At 43.5% G+C, this 18,332-nt stretch overlaps 1 protein-coding gene across 3 annotated transcripts in view; it reads left to right on the forward strand.

The window, feature by feature from the left end:
* Positions 1-18,332, forward strand: part of LOC125453563 (diacylglycerol kinase theta) — a 192,341-nt gene that overhangs the window by 131,519 nt on the left and 42,490 nt on the right. For all 3 annotated transcript variants that reach the window (XR_009445713.1, XR_009445715.1, XM_059645677.1), the window contains exons 14-16: positions 3,114-3,152; positions 3,600-3,715; positions 14,673-14,824. Coding sequence is in view for 1 of the 3 variants with exons in the window: in XM_059645677.1 (XP_059501660.1) it covers positions 3,114-3,152; positions 3,600-3,715; positions 14,673-14,824 (307 nt within the window). In the remaining 2 variants the exon portion in view is untranslated. The remainder of the gene's footprint in view (positions 1-3,113; positions 3,153-3,599; positions 3,716-14,672; positions 14,825-18,332) is intronic.

Genomic DNA, 18,332 nt, shown 5'->3' on the forward strand with positions numbered 1-18,332 from the left:
TTTGGTCCAGGAACTCCCTACCCACGTCCGTGACACCACCCACGCCCTCCACCTCCTCCAGGACTTCCAATTCTCTGGCCCTCAACACCTCATTTTCACCATTGACGTCCAGTCCCTATACACCTGCATTCCGCATGCAGATGGCCTCAAGGCTCTCCGCTTCTTCCTGTCCCGCAGGCCCAACCAGTCCCCCTCCACCAACACCCTCATCCGCCTAGCCGAACTCGTCCTCATCCTCAACAACTTCTCTTTGGATTCCTCCCACTTCCTACAGACTAAGGGGGTGGCCATGGGCCCCAGCTATGCCTGCCTCTTTGTAGGTTACGTGGAACAGTCCCTCTTCCGCACCCACACAGGCCCCAAACCCCACCTCTTCCTCCGTTACATTGATGACTGTATCGGCGCTGCCTCTTGCTCCCCAGAGGAGCTCGAACAGTTCATCCACTTCACCAACCCCTTCCACCCCAACCTTCAGTTCACCTGGGCCATCTCCAGCACATCCCTCACCTTCCTGGATCTCTCAGTCTCCATCTCAGGCAACAAGCTTGTAACTGATGTCCATTTCAAGCCTACCGACTCCCACAGCTACCTAGAATACGCCTCCTCCCACCCACCCTCCTGCAAAAATTCCATCCCCTATTCCCAATTCCTCCGCCTCCGCCGCATCTGCTCCCACAATGAGGCATTCCCCTCCTGCACATCCCAGATGTCCAAGTTCTCCAAGGACCGCAACTTTCCCCCCACAGTGGTTGAGAACGCCCTTGACCACGTCTTCCGCATTTCCCGCAACACATCCCTCACACCCTGACCCTGCCACAACCGCCCAAAGAGGATCCCCCTCGTTCTCACACACCACCCCACCAACCTCCAGATACTACGCATCATCCTCCGACACTTCCGCCATCTACAATCCGACCCCACCACCCAAGACATTTTCCCATCCCCACCCCTGTCTGCTTTCCGGAGAGACCACTCTCTCCGTGACTCCCTTGTTCGCTCCACACTGCCCTCCAACCCCACCACACCTGGCACCTTCCCCTGCAACCGCAGGAAATGCTACACTTGCCCCCACACCTCCTCCCTCACCCCTATCCCAGGCCCCAAGATGACTTTCCACATTAAGCAGAGGTTCACCTGCACATCTGCCAATGTGGTATACTGCATCCACTGCACCCAGTGTGGCTACCTCTACATTGGGGAAACCAAGCGGAGGCTTGGGGACCGCTTTGCAGCACACCTCCACTCGGTTCGCAATAAACAACTGCACCTCCCAGTCGCAAACCATTTCCACTCCCCCTCCTATTCTTTAGATGACATGTCCATCATGGGCCTCCTGCAGTGCTACAATGATGCCACCCAAAGGTTGCAGGAACAGCAACTCATATTCCGCCTGGGAACCCTGCAGCCCAATGGTATCAATGTGGACTTCACCAGTTTCAAAATCTCCCCTTCCCCCACCGCATCCCAAAACCAGCCCAGTTTGTCCCCTCCCCGCACTGCACCACACAACCAGCCCAGCTCTTCCCCTCCACCCACTGCATCCCAAAACCAGTCCAACCTGTCTCTGCCTCCCTAACCTGTTCGTCCTCTCACCCATCCCTTCCTCCCACCCCAAGCCGCACCTCCATCTCCTACGTACTAACCTCATCCCACCTCCTTGACCTGTCCGTCTTCCCAGTACTGACCTATCCCCTCCCTACCTCCCCACCTATACCTTCTCCACCTATCTTCTTTTCTGTCCCTCTTCGGTCCGCCTCCCCCTCTCTCCCTATGTATTCCAGAACCCTCACCCCATCCCCCTCTCTGATGAAGGGTCTAGGCCCGAAACGTCAGCTTTTGTGCTCCTGAGATGCTGCTTGGCCTGCTGTGTTAATCCAGCCTCTCATTTTATTACCACTAACCTTTGTTTACTTTGTCCTAGTTTAATTGATGGTCTTCATTGTCTGACCACGAGGAATCATGGTGGACCACAAGCCCACAGCCACTCTATGACAAACACTTACAAGGATTAAAGACCCCATTCCCATGACATGCAGAACCACCATGGTTTACAAAATAGCATGCAACGACTGATGCAAACATTCCATCAGACAGACCGAAAGGAACCTAACCATCAGAATGCATGAACGTCAACTAGCAGCAAAGTGGCACGACAAACTCTCATTAATATCGGCACATTCAGACAACGAAGGCCATCAGTTTAACTTGGACAAAGTAACCATGGTAGCCCAAGCAAACATAGACATGCACAGGAATTCTTAGAAGCAGTGTTCTCCACCCATACTTTAATCAAGAAACATATAGAATTGGGCCCCATAGACAAACTCATACAGATCAAAACCCAAAATGACAGTACTCACCATGATAGACCGGACAGTCTAAATTCCAAGCAAAATAGAGCAATATTGCTTCATTGGAGGCTCCACTGATGATGTCATCTAGCATGATGACGAAATGTCTGAACAAAAACAAGCCAGCTCAGCAAGCAAGTCAACGATTTCAGACTTTTTAACAACTTTGTCTACTTGTAATGCAAACTACAAAGAATTATGAGTCTGCACCCCTGGGGCCCTCTGGTCTACAACTACCCAAGGCTCTACCATTAATTGTGTAAGCCCTGTCCCTGTTTGTTGTACCAAAATGCCTCGTACTTATCCAGATAGAACTCCAGCTGCCATTTTTCAGCCCCTTGACGCATTTGGTCAAGATGCCTTTGTAATGTTAGACAACCTTCTTCACTGTCTATTATGCCACCAATTTTGGTGTCATCCACAAACTTACTAACCATGCCTTCTATATTCTCATCCAAATCATTTATACAATGTCAAACAAAAGAGGACCCAAAACAGATCTCTGTGGAACACCACTGTCACAGGCCTCCAATCTGAAAAGCAACCCTCCACCGCCACCACTCTGTCGCCTGCATTAAGCCAATTATGTATCCAGTTAGCAAGCTCAGAATTTTTGTTACTTGAATAATTTGAACTCTGGAGTATTTGTTCATTGGCACAAGGTTATATATTTCAATTTTATGTTTGTGGTCTCTGCCATGCAATTGAATGAGTGTAGTTCTATATGAAAGTAAATTGAAATAAATCTGCTTCTTTCCCCAGGGAATTTGGTGTCCTTTAGTTATGTTTACATAGACCAAGGTAAGTTGATACAGTATTTTGTATTAATTCTCAAAAAAGCCCGAGATGAATAGAATTTGTTCACTTAACTGTAAATTGCAGTTGAGATCTCTGAGTGTGTATCCAAGTACGCAAGTTGTTACATTTATTGTTTAACAACCAAATTTAGTGACTCTTAATACTAGCTATTCTGCTGCCCTCTGTATTGGTCAAGTCAAATGTAAAGTAGGTTTGTTGAGTGCTGCTGCTCTGTTTGAAATAAAGCTTTGACTTCCCACCTGGTTTGTCATCTGAACTATTCCCATTTGTGTGTCTAGCCTTGTTTTGGCTGCTGTTGACTCCCTGTGTTCACAGTATTCACATTGAGTCATGATGATTTCTGAAGTGTAGATGGAAGCTGGATTTTCTTGGTGAGCACTTGAGTCAAGTATTAGATGCTACCTGACCTTAACTTATTATTTGTTTCAGGTGCTGTTGTGCTGGAATTCTCATGTTTTGATGAAGCAGAGAGGATTTATACACAAGTTAAAGATACTACTGTCAATGACAGACAACTCACAACTGTTATCATCCCAGTCATCGAGGTAAATTCCTGAGAAGCGTATTATAAAAGAACTGAGATGGAGGGCAAATGGGACAGTGAACATCCAACATTTTGCTTTCCATACAGTGTAAGATAAAATCTTATTCCCCCATTGACAATGAAAAATTAGGTTTCACTTACTTGCCTTTCATGTCCAATTGATGATTTAGTGCCTTATTGAAGGAACAATCTCAGTACAGCCCTTCCAGACTGGTGAGGCAATGCGTCAACACTGACAGTGGGTATCATTCCCTCAAGGCTGACTGTCCAATGCTCGCATTCCCTCTTTACTGACTTTTCAATAGTGTGGCATTTTGTCACAATGACTTTGAATACCATCTCTATTGTCCCATAAACCTACAGCACCTCTGCTGACCCGTCCTCTGGGTCATTCAGTGTGCCATTCTTTCAATGCAAACCCTTCATACTGCCTTACAGCTGATAATTCAACACTTCAGTGCTTCTTCAATACTGACTCTCCTACATTGTGAACCTCCCACAATACTGAAACAAACCCAGAGTGTTGGGAAAAACTCAGTAGGACTCAGACCAGACCAGATTTCCAGCATTCACAGTATTTTGCTTTTATCTCTCAATATTGATGCCCTCACCCCCATACAATGTGAGACTGCCTTAGTACTGACCATCTGACAGTGTGACACTTCGATAGTACCGACCCTCTGACGTTTTTTTTAAAAACAAAAATTTTGAAATAAAAAGCTAGCCTAATGGCAACCATTACTGATGGTCATTAAAATCCATCTGGTTCATGGACATGCTCGAGGAAAGGAAATCTGCCATGGAATGAGAGTGCCGTTGGATAAGCCAGCATTTATTCCTCATGCTAGTTGTAGTCATTTGGTGTAGGTATACCAGCAGTGTTCTTTGAACAGGAGTTCTCGAATCATTTAGTCATTCATGGCATATGCAAGTGTTGCTGGTCAGGCCAGAATTTAATGCCCACTTTTAGTAGTGCAGAGGGCTGTTAAGAGTCCATCACAATGTGTCGTCTGGGGTCACATACAGGTCAGACCCTGTAAAGGTGGTAGATTTCCTTTCCTAAAGGGTACTCGTGAACCAGATGGGTTGTTACGACAATGAGTCATTGTTGTATGGTCATCATTAGACTAGCTTTCTATTCCAGGCTTTTTTTTTGTTTACCTTTAATGAAATTGCAATTTCACTATCTGCCATAGTGATGCATGTCACTGGAGCATTAGCATCGATTTCTGCATTATTAGCCTGTTGAAATGATCACTGAGCCACTACCTCCCACCATCATCCAGTTAGCAAGACTGAAGGAATGGCGATATATTACCAAATCAGGATGGTGAGTGGCTTGGTGGGAACAGCAGCTGATGGTGTTCCCTTGAATTTTCTTTCCTTGTCCTTCTGGATGGAAGTGGTCATTTCTAGGGATTTCTGGTGAATTTCTGCATCTTGTAAGTGGTATGCACTGCTGCTAATACACTGAGTGTTGGTGGTGGAGAAAGTGAATGTTTATGCATTTCATGCCAGTCAAGTAATCTGTTTTGTCCTGGATGGTGGCAATGTTGTTCAGTGTTGTTGGAATTGTACATATCCAGGCAAGTGGGGAGTATTCCATTCTACTCCTGATTTGTGCCTTGCAGATGGTAAACAGGTTTTACCGAGTTGGGATGCGTGTTATTGTAGGATTCCTAGCGTCTGACCTGCTGTTGTAGCTGCAGTACTTACATGATAGGCTCAGTCAATTTCTAGTCAGTTATAACCACAGGCTGTTGATAGTGCAGGATTCGATAATGCTACTGTCATTGAATGTCCAAGAGCGATGGTTAGGTTCTCTCATTGGAAGTGCTCATTGCTTGGTATTTTGCCAATTGTTAGCCCAAAGCTGGTATTGTCCAGTTCTCTGCTGCATTTGGACATTTTTCAATATCTGAGGAGCCACAAATTCTACAATAATCAGTGAACCTCACCACTTCTGATCTTATGCGGGAAGGCTATTGATGAGGCAGCCAAAGATGATTGGGCTTAGAACACCCCCCCGCCCGCCGAGGAACTCCTGTAGAATTGGCCGGTAATTGAGAGAGCTGACTTTTAACAACTACATCTCAACTGCTTTGTGTGCAATATGATTCCCCCGCAGCAGAAATGTTTCCCCTAATACCCATTCACTCTCGTTTTGCCAGAGCTCGTTAATGCCAGGCCAAGTCAAATGGCCTTGATGTCAAGGGCAGTCACTGTCACTTCGTCTCTGGAATTCAACTCTTGACCATGTTTGAACCAAGGCTTTAATGGGTTTTGGAGATGAGTGGCTCTGGTAGGACTTAAACCCGAGTGTCAGTGAGCAGGTTATTGTTAGGCAAGTGCTGTTTGATAGCACTGTGGATGACCCCTCCCAACCCTTTAATGATGATTGAGAACAGCCTGATAGGATAATAATTAGCTGGGTCAGATTTGTACAGCTTTTTGTGTACAGACATGCCTGAACAATTTTCCATATTGTCTGGTAGATGCAAGTATTGTACTGAAAGAGCTTGGTTAGGGGAGCACCTAGTTCTGGAACACACCATCACAACTATTGTCAGAATATTGTCAGGGCCCATAGCCTTTGCCGTATCCAGTTCATTCATTTTTTTTTAATAGCGCATGAATGAATTGAATGGTATGAAGGTTGGCATCTGTTTTGCTGGACACCTCTGGAGGAGGCCAAGATGGATCATCCTGTCGACACTTCTGGCTGGGGATTGTTGTGAATGCTTCAGTTCGGTTCTTGTACTTGGAGTGCTGGGCACATGTGAAGAAGAGCCTCTGGACCTGAAACATTAACCCTGTTTTCGCTCCTCAGCTGCTGCCAGACCTGCTGTGTTTAAACAACAGTTTGTTTTTGTATCTTTAAACTAACCAGCTAAAAATGCTATGTTAGTGATGTTATTTGAAAATTGACAAGGGTTGTGTTATACAATGTTTAAAAGACATTTGAATAAGTACATGAAGGGGAGGCAATGACCTAGTGATGTTATTGCTGGGCTGGTAATCCAGAGACTCGGATATTGTTCTTGGGACCTGGGTTTGAATCCTGCCATGGCTGATGGTGGAATTTGAATTCAATAAATATCTGGAATTAAGAATCTGACGATGACCATGAATCCATTGTCAATAGTTGGAAAAACCCATCTGGTTCACTAATGTCCTTTAGGAAAGGAAACTGCCATCCTTATCTGGTCTGGCCATCATGTGACTCCAGACCCACTGTAATGCGGTTGACTCTTAACTGCCCTCTGGGCAATTAGGGATGGGCAATAAATGCTGCCTAGCCAGTGTTGCCCTCATCGTATGAATTAATAAAAACAAAACGAATAGGAAATGTTGGAAGATAGTGGGCCAGGACCAGGCAGATGGGACTAGGTTAGTTTAGGATCATGTTCAGTTGGACTGAAGGGTCTGTTTCTGTGCTGTATGACTCTATGATTCTATGATTAAGGACTCCTGTTTCCTCTCTGAATCTGAAAACATTGTGTGTCAGTCAGCAATTCAGTCTCATCAGCCGGAGCTTGACACAAAGGAACTCAGAGAAGTCAATCTATTCTGACTGCTGAATCTGTACCCTTGACCCTTAAGAGGTGGAGTCCCTTTTTTGCTTTTTTTTCCCCCCCCAAACCTGTGATACTTCTGCAGAACTATGTTGTCTTGTCCTATCTCTGTGTGTTTGGGATTAAGAGGATGCATTTTAATTCTGCAGATTAGCTCAATTGATAACTAGTTTTAACTTGTATGAAGAATGAGTTTATTTATAATAAATAATTTATATTTTAGTTTTGTTGAGGAATCATTTTGAAAGTCCGTTTTGTTTAGATAACAGTTTAAAAAAAAAAGCAACAAATTAGCCATTTTGATGATTAAATAAGACACTTACATTGTGGTTTATAGAGTAGAGGGCTTAATGACTAGTGCACTACTCCCATCAGAACCAAAGAAAAACAAATTTATTTCATTTGTACAACCTCTCCTTATAACATAAATCCTGAAGTCCAGGTTTCATTCCTGTAAACCTGTGTTGTACTCCCTCCAAGGCCAGTATATCCTTGCTAAGGAATGGTGCCCAAATCTGCTCAGAGTGCTTCAAGTGCATCTCGCCAAGGCATTGTATAACTGCAGCATAACTTCTGCATCCTTGTGCGCCAGTTGACTAGATATAAAGGCCAGCATTCCTGTTCATGACATTTTAAGGACTTGTGCACCTGAACCACAAGTCTCTTTGGATGTCCAGTATATTTAACTTCATACCACCTAGAAAGTACCCTAATCTATCCTTTCTCAGTCAAAAAATAGATAACCTCAGACTTAGTGATAATGGGAACTGCAGATGCTGGAGAATCCAAGATAATAAAGTGTGAAGCTGGATGAACACAGCAGGCCAAGCAGCATCTCAGGAGCACAGAAGCTGACGTTTTGGGCCTAGACCCTTCATCAGAGAGGGGGATGGGGTGAGCGTTCTGGAATAAATAGGGAGAGAGGGGGAGGCGGACCGAAGATGGAGAGAAAAGATAGGTGGAGAGGAGACTATAGGTGGGGAGGTAGGGACGGGATAGGTCAGTCCAAGGAAGACGGACAGGTCAAGGAGGTGGGATGAGGTTAGTAGGTAGGAGATGGAGGTGCAGCTTGGGGTGGGAGAAAGGGATGGGTGAGAGGGAGAACAGGTTAGGGAGGCAGAGACAGGCTGGGCTGGTTTTGGGATGCAGTGGGGGAAGGAGAAGAGCTGGGCTGGTTGTGTGGTGCAGTGGGGGGAGGGGACGAGCTGGGCTGGTTTTGGGATGCGGTAGGGGAAGGGGAGATTTTGAAGCTGGTGAAGTCCACATTGATACCATTGGGCTGCAGGGTTCCCAAGCGGAATATGAGTTGCTGTTCCTGCAACCTTCGGGTGGCATCATTGTAGCACTGCAGGAGGCCCATGATGGACATGTCATCTAAAGAATGGGAGGGGGAGTGGAAATGGTTTGCGACTGGGAGGTGCAGTTGTTTATTGCGAACTGAGCGGAGGTGTTCTGCAAAGCGGTCCCCAAGCCTCCGCTTGGTTTTTCCAATGTAGAGGCAGCCACACCGGGTACAATGGATACAATATACCACATTGGCACATGTGCAGGTGAACCGCTGCTTAATATGGAAAGTCATCTTGGGGCCTGGGATAGGGGTGAGGGAGGAGGTGTGGGGGCAAGTGTAGCATTTCCTGCAGTTGCAGGGGAAGGTGCTGGGTGTCGTGGGGTTGGAGGGCAGTGTGGAGCGAACAAGGGAGTCACGGAAAGAGTGGTCTTTCCGTAAAGCAGACAAGGGTGGGGTTGGAAAAATGTCTTGGGTGGTGCGGTCGGATTGTAGATGTCTTGGGTGATGGGGTCGGATTGTAGATGAACCTCAGACTTGTTTACGTTGAACTCCCATCTGCCGTAGTTTTGTCCATTCGCTTAGTTTATCGATATTCCTTTGTAGTTTTGTGCTATTATCTACACGGTCTACAATGCCTAACTTTGTGTCATAACAAATTTAGATTTATGACTTTACATGCCATCATCCAAGCCACAATCGGTATCTTAATAATTTTTAAAATCTCAATTAAATCTTTTCTTGAACGTCTGAACACTAATGGAAATAGTCAGTTCCACTATTTTGGATGGAAAATATTCAACATGGTGCTCAGTTACAAGTGGTGTGCCACAAGGATCTATTCTGGGTCCTCTTCTATTTGTGATTTTCGTAAATATTTTGGATGAAGGAGCGAAAGGGTGGATTAGTAAGTTTGCGGACGATATGAAGGTGGGTCGTGTTGTGGACAGTGCAATGAGCTGTTCTGGGTTATAAAGCGACATTGATTGGATGTAGAGCTGGGCTGAGAAGTGGCAGATGGAGTTTAACCCTGAAAAGTGTGAGGTGATTCATTTTGGAAGGACAAACGTGAAAGCAGAATTCAGGATTAACAGAAAGATTCTTGGCAGTGTGAAGGAGCAGAGGGATCTTGGGGTTCATGCCCACACTTCCCTGAAAGCTGCCACCCAAGTGGATAGAGTTATTAAGAAGGCGTATGGTATGTTAGCTTTCATTAATAGAGGGATTGAGTTCAAGAGCCATGAAGCTATGCTCCAGCTATACAAAAGCCTTGTTCGGCCACATCTGGAGTATATTGTGTCCAGTTCTGGTCTCTTCACCACAGGAAAGATGCAGAAGCGTTGGAAAAGGTGCAGAGGAGATTTACCAGGATGGTGCCTGGAATAGAGGGAATGTCTTACGAGGAAAGGTTAAGAGATCTGGGGCTTTTTTCTTTAGAATGACGAAGGATGAGAGTTGACTTGATAGAGGTGTACAAAATGTTCAGAGGTATAGATTGAGTGGACACCCAGAGTCATTTTCCTAGGGTGGAGATAGCTATTATGAGGGGGCACAGTTTTAAAGTGAGTAGAGGTAGGTTCTTCACTCAGAGTGGAGGGGCATGGAATGTATTGCTGGAGAGGGTAGTGGAGTCGGCCTCATTAGGGGCATTTAAGCAACTATTAGAGAGGCATATGGATGATAGTGTAAGGTAGGGTAGAGGTTAGATAGATCTTAGGTTTAGGGTAAAAGTTGGCACAACATTGTGGGCCGAAGGGCCTGTACTGTGCCATACAGTTCTGTGTCCTTGACTATCATTTATTGCAATCGACCAGGGCTCAGCCATTGATTTTGATAGAAGTGTAACATTACTGTTCTCTGAAATATATCCTACTGCTTCTGTCATGTAAATATGTACTATTGATAACTAAACAGGAAAAAAAATCACCTGCCTGTAGAGAGATATGTAAATAAATTTGCATATTACTTCTTACTGGGCCAGAATTACTCCATTGTGTAAAGTCTGTATCTTTTTAGTTTTCTATATGTTTAATTGTGAACTAGAATGTAAAAGGAGTGGTTTAAATTTAAAAGCATGGATTGTGGAAGTAGTTCTTGCACTAATTAAAAATCAACTTTCTGAAACTCATTGTATTGCATGTTTACACTGCTGTTTTATTCAAGCCTTGGGGAGGCTGTTTATGGATATTTCCTGATCAACCTGTTCAAGGATGAAATTCCACACCTCTGGAGCAAGTTCACCTTTAACCCAGGTTTCCAGAAGTAGGGGCACTACCACTGCATTGGTAGAGCCCAAATGGGAGGCTGTTCATATCCTGGCTAGTACCAGAGAGTGGTGTACAAAGTGAGATTCAGTCATTGATTCCAATGCTGCCTTGAAATATTTGTAAGGAATGTATTTTTTGACTTTTTCTTTTGTTTTCCATTGTGGACTGAAATCGGAAAAGGATTGATTTAATGCCAAAGGTTAGGGATAAAATTGCTGTACTTTTAAAAGCCAGTTATTGAAACTCATTGTAAATCATGTTTTCAGAGCTACTTTGTTCAAGCAGTAGAGGAGGCTGTTTGCAAACATGCTGGCACAAGGGGATGTACGCCGAATGAATTTCATTCAGCAATGAGTTGCTGATTGGCATAAAGATTTGTGACCATTTGTGGATGACAAAGGCCATCAACCCGACAACTATTTGATTTGCTCCTGGGGAACTGAACCCATCTTGTGGTTGCGCCCATCCTATTAGAGGCCTTTGGATTGCTGCAAGGGAAGATGATGTCTTTCTCTCCAGTACAGTTGATTGTACTATCATCACGAATGCTGAAATATAGTGAAAAGCTTTGTTTATGAGCAGTATGGGCAGCTCACAGCAAGCAAAGGATGTACAGATCAAAAAGACATGCTCGTCTGTGTGTTCAGGCTTCTGTATCTTCTGTCTGATGGAAGATGTTGTAGGAGATTGTTACTGGGGTGCGATGGTTCTTTGATGGACAAAAACAGAAGTTGCTGGAAAAGCTCAGCAAATCTGGCAGCACCTGTGAACAATAAAAATTAGAGTTAACATTTCGGGTCCAGTGACCCTTCCTCAGAACTGATGGTAGCTCGTAAAACATATGCAGAAAATAGGGACGGGGATGAGGTAGGCAATAATTCTCAAGATAGAGCCCAAATAGATAGAAGAGCAGTTGGACAAACAAAGTAATTGATAAGGAACAAAAAAAAAAGTTGCTGGAAAAGTTCAGCAGGCCTGGCAGCATCTGTGACGGGTGTGGGTTCTCCCCCCCGCACCCCAGTTCTGAGGAAGGGTCGTTGGACCCGAAATGTTAACTCTGATTTTTCTTCACAGATGCTGCCAGACCTGCTGAGCTCTTCCAGCAGCTTCTGTTTTTGTTCCTGATTTACAGCACCTGCAGGTTTTTTCCATTTTTATTTTGGGTTTCTGATGATGTTGGCAGCCTTCCTGCAGCAGCGAGTTGTATAAATGGAGTCTATGGGTGGAAGGTTTTTTCCATGATGATCTGGGCTGCACACACCGCGTTCTGTCATTTCTTACAGTCCTGGGCAGAGCAGTTGCTGTACCAGGCTGTGAGCTGGACCTTTAATCAGTAACTAAGAAACTTCAAGTTAGTTGAGTTCCCACAGTATAGAAACAGGCCATTCAGCCCAACAAGTCCATACTAAGCCTCTGAAGAGCGTCTCATCCAGACCCAGTCCCCACCCTATACCTGTAACCCAGCAATACCCATGGCTAATGTGCCTAACCTGTACATCCTGAACACTGTGCGTAATATACCGTGGCCAATTCACCTAACCTGCACACCTTTGAACGGTGGGAGGAAACCGGAGCACCTGGAGGAAACCCACACAGACACAGAGAGAATGTGCAAACTCCACACAGACAGTTGCCTGAGGCTGGGATTAAACCCGGGTCCCTGGTGCTGTGAGGCTGCAGTGCTAACCACTGAGCCACCGTGCCAATGGCCTGTGCCTCCTGCAAAGAAGTGAAAAGATCTTAGAGAAAAGAAATTAAACAGAAAATCCTGGTAATCACTAGAATAGTCTCAGTGAACCCTATTCACTGGGACCAATGAACTGCTTCCTAAGGTCGTCTTCTCCCTCCACCCATAACGGCAGTATTTTTCGCAGCCTGTGTATAAGGGAATTAGAGTTTCAAATGCTTGAATTATATGTCAGCGGTTTATAGTTGTTTACCTGTGGTTAAAATCTATTTGTAATAAATAGTTATGTTCATTAAGTACTGGAACCTGGTCCGTGCCTTTTATTAACTGGAGTCTATCTGACAGGTAAATTGGGGACTTGTGTACCTTGATAAAATTTTTTGCTTTTTGACAATTTCCAGCGACCCTTAGCGCAGCATCATAATGGTTTAGACACTTGGGTGTTAGCTACATACAATGATGCAGTGGCTGTATTGATGTCTCGATTCCAAAAAAACACTGCTACTTAATTAAATATTACTGATCACTGTTGTTAGGTCAGTATATTGGAACTCCTTACCTAATAGCACTATGGCTGCTTATACTGAATGGACTGTAGTTCAGAAAAGTGACTTATCACCACCTTCTCAAGGGCTGTTATGGATGAGCAATCACTACTGCAAATGGTCAGTATTTACCACATTGCTTGAAAAGAAACCGTTCTAGGAGACTAAGGAATTTTTATTTAAGCTATCACACCAAAGCATTGCAGCATGGAGTGTGACATTTATTTCTCTGTTCTGCCAATTTCTGTCTTTTGTCATTAGCTGATTTCTCAAAGGATTTTAGGTAAGTGTTGATTTTAGAATTTAGAATAGGAAGTGACATATAGTCTTAGTGTCTGTCTTAGCCTATGCCTACAGCCCATGTATGTTTTTGTGTTTCCTGTTTGCTATATCTGTCCACATGAAGCCATATTCTTAGAAAATGATAGGCAGTTACACTTTTGAAAGATGATTTAATTTCCTCTGAAGTGCCTCTAACAAATAAGAATAGTTCATTGAAGTTCCTGCTCGATGTGGATCACAGAATTGTTGACCTGTTTTCCTCCTGATTTTCTGGTGATATGATCTGAAAATTGGAAACACCTCAGATCTTGATGCTCCCAAATAAAGCTTCACATCATACATGTATTATAAATTCATACATATTATAAAAACATACTTCAGACATTGTTTGAAAATAGTGTAGGGGTATTTCATAGCATTTAAAAATATACTGTTGCAGACAACGCTGTGGATTTATTATCTTCTGTTTTGTCTGCAGTACATAATTGTGCTTGCTTTGTAGAGGAGTTTGCAATTTTGCCAAAGATTATTAAATTTATAAAATAATTCTTCATTATATTATTTATGAACATGCACTTCTTTATTCTTCCTCGAGTTTGTCTAGTTGCTCCTTAAATGCATCAATAATATTCATTTCACCCACTTCCTTTGATAGTGGATTCCATCTTCCACCTTCAGATAAAGATGTTTGATCTGAATTCCTAATCATTTTACATTAATTTCTACTTTTGCTCTGCCCAACAAGAAAGAAAACTGTCTCTGTATCCACTCCAATGTTTTAAAGATCTCCAGCAGGTTACCCTTCAGCCTCCTCTTTTCAGGAGGAAACAGCCCAGTCTGTCAATCATTTACTGATGATGTAACCCCCCCCCCCACCCCCCAATGCTTCTGGTGTCATCCTTGTAAATCTCCTCTACAACCTCTTCAGTGCCGCACTATCCCTTTTATATCATGGTCAGTTATATTTACTACACTTGACATTAAGGAATGTTAGATGGTTTGTTTGCTTGTGTAGTAATAAATTTGGAAATGCACAAGTGCTGTAATACATGACACAATTGCACACTGTTTGTCAGGGGTGCTTGTTGTCCCTTTCACAAAATAAGCATTAGTTTATTCTCTACTTTTGTGTGTTATTAATATGTGAACACATTTTTGATTGTTATTAGTTAAGAATGTTTAAGTCCATCTTACATAAAGCATTTCTTTAGCTAGTTAGCTTTGGTTGATTTACTTTCACCCAATGTTTGTGCCAACATTTTTGAAACTGAGCTAATAGTGTTTCTTTGTTCATTAAGGACTTGTTTTCACCATCAGGTCACACAGCTACCACAGGATTCTTATCCTCTCCTGCTCTTTGTTAATCCAAAGAGTGGGGCCCTTAAAGGGCGAGAACTTCTGTACAGCTTCCGGAAGCTTCTGAATCCCCATCAGGTTTTTGACCTTTCTAATGGAGGGCCTCTCTCTGGGTAATGTCATTTTGTACATATTATCTTTATCAAACAAAGGTTTAGCATTTTCAAACAAAAACAGAAATTACTGGAGAAACTCAGCAGATACAGCATGTGTGGTCAGAAAGCAAAGTCAGTGTTTCAGGTCCAGTGACCCTTTATCAGAACTAGGAGAAGCTAGGAAAAGCTGGTATTTATGCAGAAGATGGAGGTTTGAATGGGTTAATGAGTGAATGATGGCTGGAGACAGAGGGAAGGAAAGACAGGCAGACAAATGGGCTAGGACAGGGTAAAAGAAAACCAACAATGGGGTTAGGGTTAACCTATAGCCCTGTCAACACGTTTCCTCCCTGGCTTAAAATTATCCATCCCTTCATCTGCCTAACTGTCTTTCTCTCCCCCTGGGCTCCATCTCTACCTATCCCTCATTTCTGTCACTTAACCCCACCATCCTCATCTTCAGCTCTCTTTCCTTACTACTACTTGTATAAATGAAGGGTCATTGGACCTGAATGGCTGATGTTGCTTTCTGTCCACAGATGCTGGTGGATGTACTGAGTTTCTGAATTCACTCTTTTAGCTTTAGAACATGAACTGGCACAGGCATGATGGACTGAATGGTGTCCTTCTGTGCTATTCAAGAGTGGAAAAATATTTAGAAGAGAACAGTTAAAAGTGATGCAGAAAACAAGAGTTTGAATAATTAGAGCTTTCAGCAAAAATATTTGCATCCTCAAATAAATTAAATTTGTGGCCTTGATGTTGAAGTAATAATGCATCTAACAGATCCTAATGCTAGGCTCAAATGATATTACAAATGGATTTGAATTTTGTGTTCATAAACATAGTCTGAGATGTCAATACTTTAACGGAAGTTTTTCTTTAAATGTATCTTAAACCACTTACTTGAGCCAAATGTGTTTGACAACTAGTTATCCGTTAGAGTCATAGAGATGTACAGCACAGAAACAGACCCTTCGGTCCAACTCATCCATGCCGACCAGATATCCTAAGTTAATCTAGTCCCATTTCACAGCATTTGGGCCATATCCCTCTAAACCGTTCCTAATCATGTACCCATCCAGATGCCTTTTAATTGATCTAATTGTACCACCCTCCATTACTTCCCATGGCAGTTTATTCTCAGTGCAAAAGAATTGCCCCTTAGGTTCCTTTTAAATTTTTTCTCCTGTCACCTTAAACCATTGCCATCAAGTTTTGGATTTCCCCACTCAGGGAAAAGAGCTTGGCCATTCTCCCTATCCATGCCCTTCATGACTTTATAAGCTTCCATAAGGTCAACCTTAACCTCCGATGCTCCAGGGAAAATAGTCCAACTTATTTAGCCTCTCCCTATAACTCAAACCCTCCAACCCTGGCAACATCCTCGTAAATCTTTTCAGCACATTTTCAAGTTCCACAATGTCCTTTCTATAGCAAGGAGACCAGAACTGCACACAGTATTCCAGCTGTGGCCTAACCAATGTCCTGTACAGCTGCGACATCACCTCCCAACTTCTATACTCAATGCACTGACCAATAAAGGCAAGCATACAAAACACCTTCACGATCTTGTCTACCTGGGACTCCATTTTCGAGGAACAATGAACCTGCATTCCAAGTTCTCTTTGTTCAGCATTGCTCCCCAGGACCTTACCATTAAGTGTATGTGCCCTGCCCTGATTTGTCTTTCTAAAATGCAACCCCTTGCATTTATCCTAATTAATCCCCATCTGCCACTCATTGTCCCATCTGATCAAGCTCCTGTTGTACCAAGAGGTAACCTTCTTCACTGTCCACTACACTTCCAATTTTGGCGTCGTCTGCAAACTTGCTAACCATACCTTCTATGTACACATTCAAATCATTTATATAAATGACGAAAAGCAGTAGACTCAACACTGATCCTTGTGGCACACCACTGGTCACAGGCCTCCAGTTTGAAAAGCAACCCTCCACCACCACTTTCTGTTTGATACCTTTGAGCCAGTTCTGTATCCAGATGGCTAGTTCTCCCTGTATCCAATGTGATCTAACCTTGCTAACTTGTCTACTGTGAGGAAAACTATCGAATGCCTTAAGTGAAGTTCATATAGATCATGTCCACCACTTTGCCCTCGCCAGTCCTCTTTGTTACTTATTCAAAAAATTCAGGCAATATTTCCCACCACAAAGCTTTGCTGACTATCCCTAGTCAGTCCTTGCCTTTCCAAATGCCTGTAAATCCTCTCCTTCAGGATTCCCTTCGACAACTTGATAAGCATCTATGTCAGGCTTTTCCTTAGCGCCATTCATAAATAGTGGCATCATAATAGCTAACCTGCAGCCTTCCAGCACCTCACCTGTGGCTATTGATGATACCAATATCTGAACAAAGGGCCCAGCAATCACTTCCCTAGCTTCCCACTGAACAAGCATTTGGACCTTCTAAACCCTTCCTATTCATATGACCGTCCAGATGTCTTTTAAATGTTGCAATTATACCAGCCTCCCCCTCTTCCTCTGGCAGCTCATTCCATACACGCACCACTGTCTGTGTGAAAAGATTGCCACTTCAGTGTCTTTTAAATCTTTCCCCTTTCCCCGTATACCTATGCACTCTAGTTTTGGTCTTCCTTACGCTGGGGAAAAGACCTTGTTTATACACCCTATCCATGCCTATCTGACTTTATAAACTTCTATACGGTCCCCCCTCAACCTCTGGCTCTCCCAAGGAAAATAGCCTCAGCTTCTCCCTTTAACTCAAACCCTCCAGCCCTGGCAACATCCTTGTGGATCTTTTCTTAACCCTTTCAAGTTTCACAACATCTTTCCTAAAAAACAAGGACAGAAGTCACATCACACCAGGTTTATTTGAAAACACAAGGCTTCCAAGTACCCTCTTTCATCAGATGAAGTGAAGTGAAGCACACAGGCACAGAATTTATCGGCAGAAAGGTCAAAAGCTAGTCCAAATGGTGAGTGGAGAGTCAACAAGCTGAATAACGAGTCTGCAGGTGATCATAAGTGTCAGGTGGTGTGAGTCATCAACAGCTGAATAGCAATTGAAAGGATGACCTATGATCCGATTAACTGAGGCAGAGAGATAATTACAAAAAATTAAAAGTAAGATGATCCATCCAAACGGCTCGAATAACATGATAGGTATGAGAGTCGCATGCCGAGGGTCTAACTGAAGTAACAAGTAGTCTCAACCTGTTACAGATTTATTAAGGTAGAGAGATCATAACAATTTATCAAGGTGATGGTGTCAAAACAGGACAATAAGGAAAATTTTACAGACACAGAACAGTGGTGAGGTTACATGTAGCACAACATGAACCCAAGATCATGGTTGAGGCCACCTTCATGTGTACGGAACTTGGCTAAGTATTTCTGTTTGGCAGTTCTGCGTTGTTATATATCTCGAAGACTGCCTTGGAGGACACATTCCCGAAGATCAGGGGCTGAATGTCCTTGACCGCTGAAGTATTCCCCCATAGGGAGGGAACATCCCTGACTGGCAACAATTGCCAATGTCCATTCA

This window comes from Stegostoma tigrinum, chromosome 1 (genome assembly GCF_030684315.1).
Source record: "Stegostoma tigrinum isolate sSteTig4 chromosome 1, sSteTig4.hap1, whole genome shotgun sequence".
Taxonomy (NCBI): domain Eukaryota; kingdom Metazoa; phylum Chordata; class Chondrichthyes; order Orectolobiformes; family Stegostomatidae; genus Stegostoma; species Stegostoma tigrinum.